General features: G+C 42.2%; 1 protein-coding gene across 1 annotated transcript in view; it reads right to left on the bottom strand.

Moving 5' to 3' along the window:
• LOC115389778 (FRAS1-related extracellular matrix protein 2-like) overlaps positions 1 to 11,191 on the bottom strand; it is a 29,456-nt gene extending 18,265 nt beyond the window's left edge. The window contains exons 1-2 of the mRNA XM_030093354.1: positions 6,172 to 11,191; positions 5,432 to 5,521 (exon numbers count right to left, since the gene is read on the bottom strand). Coding sequence (XP_029949214.1) covers positions 5,432 to 5,521; positions 6,172 to 11,191 — 5,110 coding nt within the window. The remainder of the gene's footprint in view (positions 1 to 5,431; positions 5,522 to 6,171) is intronic.
• Positions 11,192 to 11,989: the final 798 nt, after the last annotated feature.

Genomic DNA, 11,989 nt, shown 5'->3' on the forward strand with positions numbered 1-11,989 from the left:
TCTATTCTATTCTATTCTATTCTATACTATTCTTTGTATGATTGTAAGTGTTTATGTGTTTGTTTGGCTCTCTGTGTTTGCCTGAGATGGACCGGTGCCCTGTTCCGGGTGTACCCTGCATTGACCCATCATTCGCTGCGATCAGATCCGATCCTGAACTAGGAATAGCGCTATAGAAGGATGGACGGACAGCATGACTTCACTTTTCATCAAAAATTCAAACACTGCATATTTGGACAACATGAGTGTCTCTTTAAACCCTAATGCTATTCTAATCAAATGTATTGGAGATATTTCACTGCGGATCAAAGCCAATAAACCAACATTTCCATTCTTGCAGTGACGTCACTAGTGTGGCTAAAAAAAAGGACAAGGAACGAAGCACAAGTAACTCAATGACAGCTTGGCTAGTGGCAGCAACAGCTTTGCCATATGAGAGCAGATAATAATAACCGCTGCGGTCGTACATCATAGGTCCCCACCCTTTAAACCCTCAGACCACATAAATCAAAGTTGAGGAAAAAAGAAGAAAAGACTTTATTTAGTTTTTTTGTTTGTTTTTTTTTTTTTACTGCTTGTGTGTAGTTCATCAAAAAGGAGAAAGAGAAAAATGTAAAAGAAGTTGAACATACTGATGAAGAAGAATAGCAATAACCCGAAGGGTTTATGGATGAAGGAAAGTGAGAACCGGGGTGGAGGAGGGCCGAGGGGCCCCACCAGCAGCCCAGCAGTGGCACCATGAGTCACTAAATCTTCTGGTGACTGTTGACACGAGTGACATGTAGGATCCCAAAACACACTTAGGAAGTCGGGGTGTAGAGCGGTGGAGTCGGCTCGCATGCAGCTCTACTGTACGAGCACACACACTGTATTGAAGAAAACATGATGAAATCTACGAACTGTTCATATGATTTTATCGATTTGATGCTGTTTTTCCTTCATTGCCCCTCTTGCCTTCTCGTCCAGTATCATTGCCCCCTCTGGGGGGATGCCCCTCCAGGCCCGGCACCCCCGGTCTGGAAGTCTTTGGGTTATCGGGCTATCTGGGATTGGGTTGGATTTCTGCAGGGCAGGGAGTGGGGTGGCCACGGGCTTTGAAAGGGGATCCCCCCGGAGCCTTCGCTCTCACGTACACACCTGTCTGCGTGGGATACCGCTTCACTTCCAGGCCCTGCTCTGTCTGTGGAGTCAGGAGTCTCTGAGGAAGTGCATTCCTCGCTCCGACTCTCAATGATCACATAACACTAAACCCACCGGGGTCCGTGATCCTGCTGCAGATCTTTACGGTTATACTGCTGCTGGAAAAGTTAAAGTGAACACATCAGCTTATCTGAAAGGGAGAGCCTTTTTTCATGATAGTTTGATGAATCGTTCAGTTTAAATAAAAAAAGCTTTTTCACTGAAGACCAGTAAACTCCAAAGTTTACGATCTTAAATGTTCACAATTCACTTCTCTTAAGACTAGAACTGTAAGTATGGATCTCTGCCTCTAGTTTCCTGGACCTGTGCTGGATGGACAATAATATATGGGAGCTGAGTGTCCACTTGTATAAGCAAGTATTTATTGCTTCAGTATGTCTCCCTGAATGGCTTTAGGCAGTTTCTAACCTGGTCACTTGTGCTCATGGTAATGCATCTCCTCTAGAAATTCCCTGCAGAGACAAAAAAAAAATGACCCAACATGAACCAAAGTTCACATCTGAGGTCACCGCTGCTTCTTTACTGGAGGGTTAAGAGTGGACCTTCAGCTGCACTGCGAGAACGTGTCAGTGAGTCGCATTAATAAAGCAGACGGCCACACTTTAGATCTCCCAGATCTCCTATACAGAATATAATGCAACTGTCTTTCTACTCCATAAAAGTTTCTGTTATTTTGCTGTTCTGTTTTACAGAAATCGGCACAAGAAGCCATTGCAAAGTTCATTTGTCTTGTTTTCATGCTACATCCTTCGTAATGTAAATTGATTTCCTGCACTCAAAGTCCAGATTGGACTCAATGTGAAAGAAAATTTTATTCTATTTTGATGGAAACTAGTACTTTTGTAAAGTCATCTAGTTCTGTCTTCCTGCAGCTCGGTCCACCTTTAAAAGTTCTTTCAGCTCTGCTACTTTATGATGACTTGTTGTGATGTTTCCTTCAAAAATACCTGGCTTATAGTGAAACTGAGATACATTATTCCTAAACCTATGACTATGTCTACAAATGATCAAAAAAAAAAAAAAAAAAAACAGACAGAATTAATTTATATCACAAATCTCTCAAAAATATATCCTAAAAAAATTGATTTAAATGTGCTGCTCTAGTTTCAGTAAATGGTTGTTTCTGCAGTACCTATTCTAGGAATAATTTGTGCAAATAATAAAATTACTGCTGACTTGACAGTCAGATATAAGACATATAGGACTCACACTGGTTTTCTCCACCAGCTGGAAATGCTTCACAAAAGTTCCCAGAACAAATCATATTCCTGGTAAATGGACTCAAATGTGTCAGAAAAATGTACTGAAGCAGTAAAGATGAGCTGCAAACAGGAGAACATTATCAAGCAAAGCTTGGAAGTTTAGAAATATTGAAAAAAAGTTTCAATGTTTTTGTTTATTTGTGGTAAATCTAATCATCATAAAAGTTTGTCAGACTTAATTATTATTTTCACAAATTTCTGAGATACACGCCTAGACTTATGAAGCTTTCATCTTATTTACAACAGATGGAGTTTCTATATTGCAGCTGCAGCCCTGATACTCTCTTCTCACAGTTTGGACTCAAACACAAGACAGCAGGTCCGTTAAACGTCCACTCCAAACCTCTGGACACAGCTGTTGCTCTCTTATAGCAGCCACCCCGAGCGGTCAAGCATCCTGTGTCCAACATCCCATCCCCCAGCCCACCATCACCCACTCATCCACACCGACACCATTCTTGTGGAACTTCTGGATAAGGATCTTGATGCAGCGTATATCCGGATACTTGTTCATGTATGCTGGCAAAATTTGAGTCTATCAGGGCTGCAAAAGTATGCCAAACTGCCACACTTCTTCATGAAGATGTGTTAATGGTTCAGATGTGTATTCATGACCTACTTGTGAAGACGTATCCTTGCAGTGGCATGTAGTGGCAGGTATCTTTTAGGGGCTGCTAAGACCCCTTGAGCAGCTTCCTATTTTAGTGCATCCGCGGAGAAACTCAGAGTGGACCGACGCTCTGTCATAAGGGTGGATCGCAAAGTACTCTTATAAAGTTTGGAAGTAATTTTTACAATGACAATATTCTTAGTGGATATAGTTTTTTATGCCAATATTGTTCAAAATGTGAATATTGATGGAAAAATAAGGATTTTGTTCTGTTTGGAAACAACAAATTTACAAAACACTCAAAGTAGCCGTGGCTTTGAATTTCTGAATTTCTCTTTCATTTGTAATCATACTGTACTCTTGAAGCTAATTTTCAATTCAATTTTTAATAAAAAAAAAAAAAAATTCTCTGAGATCATTGAAGAGTTCAATGAAAACAGTTTACTTTACTAGAGGTAATCTGAAGTAGATCACCTTCAGTGCAAATCTCTACTGACCAGAGTAGTGTTTCTCACACCCAGAGATTTATTAGCAGATAGTCTGACCATCAGCATGCTCTCCACTCACATGCCCCTACATGTCCAGGATAATGCCTCCTCCTCCCCCAGGAGTCTCCCCTTCAACACTTTGGATCAGTGATTCTTTGACTTGCTCGTCTGTCTCTTTATCTGCTACCAGTTTGATCGTCTCCCAGTGGTTGTATTTATGTCCTGTGGTGAGTCTCCAGTGAGTGTAGCAGTTACATACATTAATACACTGACTGTACTAAAGTTATGAGTTGAGTAGGAAAACCTGGTGTCTTTTTCTTGAGTGAACCATGGTCATGCAGAAACTTGGTTCTGTTTTAGGTCCCAGCATGCACGGCTGCACCTGGCTCAGCTGGGATGCCTGGGAGCTTAAATGAAGTTGTTAAGCAAACAGAAGGAAGACCAGTGAGCTAATTGAAGCTCTTCTGTTGCCTTCCTGCACAACAAAGCACACCAGGCGGGAAAAAATACTTTGCTATTGGACAACTCATTAAATTCCAAATATGAGAAATATTATTCATAAAGGAATTTTTTTTTCATCTGATGTGAACGTACTTGTTGAAAATAAATTACCATCTGCTTCACTTACAGTCTGGCAAAAAGTAATAATTACAGACATTCAGTCAGTTTCTGTCTAAGGCCTCACTTAGCTGGAAAAAACTATATAATTTGGCCAAACTCACATTGTTCTGCTGCTGCCTTCTAAATGGACCTGGTGGTGGTATTATCACCACTGCATCCTCTCGATGCAGCATAATAATAGACTGAGCTTCCCCTGTAGCATTGATTACATTACCAAATCTTGTTTTGCATTTTATAGCCAACGTTTAAATAGCATCGGCCAACCTGCTCACATTTTATTGCTTCGCTTTAGCTATATTTGTAACACTGGTGAGTATTTGAAGGACTTATTAGAAATGTCAAACCAAAGAGTTTACATTTTAAAAGTTGTGTCATTAAAATCTTTGTGGTGTACTTGAATATATATATATATATTTTTTTTTTTTGTTGAATTTAGATGTAAGTCTATGTATTTTATGACCAAAGTCTAACTATAATAATTATTAAGGGTCAGTGGATCTGCTCTGCAGGAAATATCCCAACTGATCAAAGTCAACTTAGACCATTTTTGTGGTGTCCCAAGTTAAACAGATGAAAGAAAGATTCACTGCTCTCACTGGCATCTAAATATAAGGGTTGTCTTCCACAACAAATTAGAAACTTTTCTGTGAGGCTGAAGCCATCACATGTGATTAAAACATCATCTTTATCTTTATATCAAAAAGCTTAGTAAACCAGGTCTCTTTTCACTTCTCACACACTGGTAGCCAATGAGCTTCAAGCCAACAGGAAACACATTTTTGAGGCTGATTGCAGGAACTGAATATGTTTTTGTCCACATCTATACACATTTTACAGCATCACTCCAAGCAGATGATGAAATGTGACAATAAAAAGGTCTGAAGAGGACCCTGAGGGAAAGGACCCTATTGTTCGTCAACAATGAAGATTAGAGCATATGGTAGTCTTTCACTTTTACTGAAGCACAGGGAGTATTTGGCTTTGGTCCCCTTTGACCCCTGTTCTTTAAACCCTGCAACCTCTTCCAGTGGGGCGAAAGAGATGGAGCCTCTGAACCGGGTGTCAGTCATGGCCAACTGCCTTAAGTCTTTGTGATGCAAACACTCGGGTGATTGACAGAGAGCAGGAAGTTTAAACTTTAAGCAGCCATTAAATAGCAGAGAAACCTTCAGGCCAGGGTTTCATCCTTCTGAATGAGTCTCACTCTTGTGCCACTGTGTACAAGTATTGAAATATTAAAAAGTTCCTACCGTTGTCTTCAACCGTGAAGTAGAAGATATCACTGGTGGCGTTGCTCCCGTCCAAAAGCACGTAACAGATCTTCATGTCATCAATATCAGCTGTTGGTATGACGGATATAGAAAGACTGTGTTAGCTGAATTAACTGTGGCTGAACCGTTTTTACAAGGTTTGAGTTACAACCCTGAGGCTGCAAATAAAGTGACAGGAGCTACGGAACATGTTTTGAAATATTTAAGACCGAATATTCAAAAATCAAAAACATTTGCAACATTCACATACAAAAAAAAAAAAAAAAAAAATTAAATTCCAGTTAAATATCACTGCTCTTTGCATTACGAATACTGTTTCATAAAAATAGTTTTTTCATCATCTCAATAAGCTTAGCCACCGGTTTACACATAGAACATCAGGTCCTTTGAAATCCTAGCTCTTCTTTGTCTACCAAGTTTGGATATACTAACAGATGTTTTGGGCAATGAATATTCTTTACTGTTCATCAAGTATAAGTGAATATGAGTTTGCTGTTTGGAGATGAAAAATCTATGGTGAGAGTGAACCAAACCAGGAATTTTGAGAGCCATGCATCAAAAACAATAAAACGTTGTTTTGAACTGAAGGCAAATTGTGGTAACCAAGAACATTTTTGCAGCTCTGCATAAAATAATTTAGGGTTGTAGTATCGTAATATCTTTGATTTCAGGTTTTTTTTTTCAAGCTTAAACAAATCAATAGTGTGTTTTTAGCTCACCTTGAGAGAATGTCTTGATGCTGTCATTTCCCTGTGCAGAGTTCATTAGGAAGCCATGAAGAGGAGCTTCAGACACAGAGTACTTCAGGACCTTTTGGGGACTGTCTCGATCCTCTGATCGAAGCACCTTGCTGGTGATGAGGAAGCCCAGGTGCCCCGTTTGAAGGACTTTCAACGAGGCTGCTGCTTTGTTAACCACAATCTGTGGCACACCGTTGTCCACTGTGTTGATGTGTATGGTCATCATCTGGGGCTTTCGAGTTTCATACAGAGTATCCGGATAGACGTAAAAATCGGTATGGGTGCCATCTGTGACTGTGAAGGAGAAGCTGTCTTCCTGGCTCTCAGTGCCATCGTGTTTATAACTGATTAGGTTCTCATTAAGGTCCTGCTTGGTGAAAGCTGTTATCGGCTGGGTATTGTTGAAAAGGAGCTGGCCATGCACTGGTACCTGGGTGATGATGAAGCGCAGTAAGTGGTCCGGGGTGTCTCTGTCCTCAGCTGTCAATTCGAATGGTGTGATGAGCTTGGTTTCCCCCTCCTCTACAAAGAGTTTGCTTATAGTCAAAACAGGTTTCTTGTTGTCTACATCGGTGATGGACACTCTGAAGGTTCTGAAGACAGGATTGTAACCATCTGTCACTTCAAACTCAAAGCTGTCCATTTTCATCTCATCGTCAGATGTGTGGATGTAATAGATCTTGTTGCCAGCAAGCTGCAGTTGAGTGAAGGTGGAAATGGGAACTCCTGGATAGTCAGTACACTCTAAGTGGCCTCTGCTAGGTGCCCTGGTGATGCTAAAGCTGAGGTACTCATCAGGGCTGTTGATGTCGGAGGTGCTGAGGAGGTCCGTGGTGAGAGTGACTTTTCCCCCTTCTTTGAGTGTGACGCCTTTGTTGACAACATCAGGAAAAACCATATCAATGCTTCCAATGGTGATGTAAAAGTAGCGGTCTATCAATGGGTTGATGCCATCAGTGACGTCAAATTTCAGCAAATCGCGGATCCCCTCTTGGCCTGTGTGTACATACTGGATGAGCTGTTTGTCAATTTCGTTCTGTGTAAAATTCATTCCCAGGGTGATATTTTCTAAAACGTCGCCATATTTGCTGATGCGCTGAAGGTAACCCTGACCAGGGCCGTATCGCACAACATAGGTCAGTTCTTTGTCTTCAGAGTCAAGATCTGTTGCCTTCAAAACGCTGTTGCTGATGACTTTCGTCTCTCCAATCTCAACATCAAGACCATCATTTATTGCCATTCTTGGTGTCTCGTCATCAACAGGAATGACAATGATGGGAATTGTTTTATCCACTTTGTGTTTTCCATCAGATAGTCTCACCTCAAAGCTGTCCTCTTTTGTTTCTGAGTCGTCATGCTCATAGACAATGTTAGACGCTTCTTTAATCTGCTCCAAGTTGAACCTCTCTACAGGGATGGTGCCAGTGCTGAGCTGCTGGAGTATTGTACCATGCTTGGGGTTTTTAATGATCTCAAAGTGCAGCTCATCTCCAGGGATGTCAGCATCAGCAGCATTTAGAATCGGTGTGTCAATGACCAGACTCATGCCCTCCATCACCATGAACTCACGAATATAAATCTCAGGCTTCTCATCATTGGTTGGAATGATGATAATGGGGAAGAAGTGGCGTTCAGAGAAGTTGATACCATCAGAGCAGCGAAAGGTGAATCGATCTTCCACAGGTTCAACTCCTTTGTGGATGCTTTGGACATAGTAGATGTGACCGAGGGCAATGTCTTTGATAGTGAACGCAGTGATAGCTGTCCCAGCTCTGGATTTCTCAGAACCAGTGGATGGAGAGATGTTTTCCACATAACCAGATGTTGGTTGGACAATGATGGTGCACAGAATTTCGTCATTGTTGGTGTCAACATCCTCAGCTTGAATGTGGCCGGGAGTAATGACATTTTTCTCGCCTTCCTGTACAACAAATTGCCCCGTAACACTGACAACAGGTGGAATACTATCAACAGGAAGGATTGTAACGTGAACCGTTACACCTTGGACCTTGTTGCCCCCAACGACCCACTGCTCTGACATATCAGAAAGAGTAAGGTTGAAAGAGTCGTGCTCTTTTATTGGGCCAATTTCACCGAATGTGTGAGCGTACACCACGACCCCGTTGATGATGTCCTCTTGGGTGAATCTCTCAGCGGGAGCACCGTTAACAAGAATTTCACCAAGCCGAGGAGGTTCCTCGACAATGAAAGTGAGCATGAGATCATCTGTGTCTTCATCGCGACCCTGAATAACATTGCTTGTAATCTCCGTCGCTCCATTTTCCAGCACATCGATAGAGGCTCCGAGCACACCAGCCGGGAGCATAATCGTTGGAACTTCATCATCAACGGGATCAATGGTGATCTTGATGCTAATGGGAACCTCATGGAAACCATCACTTACAGTAATTTTGATTAAATCATTGAGTGACTCCTCCCCTCCATGAATATAACTTAGACGTCCATTTGCAATGTCCTCAAGCACAAATGTTTGACCATTTGGCATGTCGATTCCCAAATACTGCAGCAGCCCATGCTGAGGGATCTGGGTCACTGTGAAAATTATATTTTCATCATCTGTATCTGTATCAGTGGCATGAAGCTCCTTCTTGGTAATAATATATGTACTTCTTTCCATCACACTGAAGCCTGTATTGGTGATGATAGGGGGTTTGTTGTCAACTGGCTGTAGGAAAATGGTGAAGAGTCCATCTGCTGTGTTTCCAGCTGTGTCCTCCACAATGAATGTGAACTGAGCCACTTTTGGAGTGATGCCCAGTTCCTGGTCCGGGGGCTTGTAAGCTACTTTGTGGTGATTAACCTGGGCTTGCGTAAACTCTGTAATTACAGTATCAGGGCTGTCAGTCAGTACAATTTCACCCAAGGGGACGGGATTGTTCTCATCAGTATCAGTTGGAGGCTTAGTGATTGTATATTTCAGGTCTCTGTCGTCTGAATCTAGATCCGTATAACACAAAAATTTCTTTCTGAAGTATGTGAGCTCATATTCCTGGACTGTCATGTGAAGAGTGGTGCCAGTTAAAAGCTCTGGCGGGAGATCATCGACGGGGTGGATTTTGATGGTGAACATGTGTTCTCCAGATTGATTAGGAGGGTCATTATCATCCTGGACCCGGAACACAAAATGATCAACCACAGTCGTGGTACTATGGGGCCCAGTGTGGCGATAGAAGAGCTTTCCATCCAGAATATCCTGCTGAAACCACTCAGTGACCACCTGCTCAAACATTTCATCTGTGTCGCTGAATTTCCAGAGAGATGGATCAGAGGGAGGCTCTACTTGTCTCAGCAGGAGTTCCCCTACAGTGGAGTATGGCGCTTCCATGACAAACTTAATAGTGGAATCTTCTGAATCGATATCTGTGGCGCTCAAGATGAACGGCGAGATCTGCATAATTTCATTCTTGAACAGAACCAGACCTGTGTTAGCGTTAATAATAGGAGGCTCATCATCAGTGGGAGCAATAGTGATGGGGAACAAAAATTCCACTTCATTACGACCGTCGGTCATTCTAAAAATAATGTTGTCGCTGTATGTGTCACTGCCGTCATGCTGGTACACAACAATGCCGGCGTCTAGATCTGCGGGTGTAAAGAATTTCCTGCGCGTGCCAAGCACAGTAAGCTGTCCGTGCTTCAAACCATCTACAACTGTGATTTTCACATCTTCCAGGTTATCCTCATCACTGATCTCCAAGTTCTGGGAGCTCGAGAGAGCCCGGGATTGCCCTTCAAACAATAGCTGCCCTGTATTTTTGGTTGCAACTGGAGCCAAGGTATTCATAGGCTTCACCACAATCATAAAAGCGAACGTATCCGACACTGAACCATCAGTATCTACAATTTCAAACTCCAGCTGGAAAATCCTCTCCTGCTCCGAGTCTTCAGCAGGTGGCTTATATGCTATTTTAAGATCTCTGATGTCTCTCTGATAAAAAGAAGTGATGGGCAGGTTTTGGTCATCTGTACTGATGAGATAGCCGTGCTGAGGGTTCAGCGGCGCTGTAATATTAAAAATTAAGTCATCTGGATCAGATTCAACATCTTCAGCAGCTAGCATATCACTTGTAATGGCTGTCATCACAAACTGATCAACCTCCATCATCATCATTGCCACAAAGCTGGGTTTTGGAGCGCTATTCTCTGCACCTTCCTTGATTCTGACCATCATCTGAAAGTGTTCCTGCATTATTGTGTTGCCGTCATTATCCTGCAGCTCAACCATCATTGGAACATAATCTCTGTTTGGTGACTTGGTTTCAGCAGTGTGTTTGTAGCGAATGCCTTGTTTCACAAACTCATCACAGTCAATCATTTGGCCATTGGAGGGGTTATTTAAAAGAGTGCCATACCTGGGGAGACCGCCAGCACCAACCAGAGTGGCAATCTTACATTGTGTGACGCCATCCTCATAAGAAAACTCCAGAGCCTTTTTGTCAATGGGGTTGCTGTCTCCATTGAGCTTTTCGACATTGAGAGGCATATTCCTGGTGAGGATCTCAAGCTGCTGGAAAACCACCTCCACCTCCAGCATGAAAGGCACTATGACTGTGTCTGTGTGGGAGTCGTACCGAAGTTGCAGCTTCACGCGGTCCTTGTTGGGGCTTCGAGATCCAAAATGAGTGTATTTCACTTCATCTGGTCCAAATGAACAGGGGAACTTTTTTGGGGTCAACATCCCAGGCTTCTGGGACAATGGGTCATTGTCCAGAACCGTAATGTGGCAGCGGTCACCTGGCTGCACTTCTGTCACCAGATCATTAACAGGATCCAGAAACACAGACCTCCCAAATGGTACTCTGATCCCATTGTTGGCGATGATGATATCATCTTCATTAGGTCCAGACCTGTGGTAAAGCAGGTGAGCCGGGTCAAAAGGATCTGCATTGACTGAGGCTAAACAGAAGCTGAGAAAAAAAGTTGCAAGCAGGCATTTCAAAAATGCCAACTTCTTCAAAAATTGCAGACAACCAGCCATGTCCACTGCTAGTTGCCTTGCAAAAGTATTCAACAAGTCAGTTGTGGCAATCAGATCACTATCTCAATGAGGCAAAAATATTAATAAAAAAAAAAGGAAACTTTTCTGTGATGAATGGGGCCTTGAATCTGTCCTCAGCGTCTCTGTGTTTCTGTGTGGCCACACAGACACAAGTGTGGTGAATGCTGCAGGGCTGCGCAGGTAATAATGAAACAGTAGACAGTGACAGGCACAGACTCCTCCCTCTGTCAGTGCAGGGAGGGAGCCTCCAGCCCCCATGGCTAATTTAAGAAAGGCCATTGGACAAGACTGTGAAAGTGCTGCCAACACTTACCCTGCTCCTCTACTTCACTGAAAAGTAGATAGAAGAGTCGGAAAGAACAACAGTGAAATGATCAATTAAGAGCCCTTGATTTGTTTTCCCTTTCTTTCTTTTCTTTTTTTTAACGTCTTCATGCCAAAACACTTAGTATACACTTTTTTCACATATGTATGTAGTCTTTTAACAATTCACTTTAATTTATCTATTTTAGGACAAAGACTACTTAAAAATGTGTTCATTAATTTAAGGATGATAGAGCTATTTTCCAGGTATTTCCACAAACAATTTGAAATTCATTTTAAAGTCTGATGCATCCTTGGTGAGGTTGTGGTGTGTGATTATACATATTGGTTTAAACAGATGAAATATCCTTAATGATGGGAACTGTCTGAATAAAGAAAGCAGCAGTGAGTTGCAGCACAATAACAGTCTGTGTCTAGGTCAAATTTTTCGTCTTTACACTCTATGGGGAAAAT

Source organism: Salarias fasciatus, chromosome 6 (assembly GCF_902148845.1).
Source record: "Salarias fasciatus chromosome 6, fSalaFa1.1, whole genome shotgun sequence".
Classification (NCBI taxonomy): domain Eukaryota; kingdom Metazoa; phylum Chordata; class Actinopteri; order Blenniiformes; family Blenniidae; genus Salarias; species Salarias fasciatus.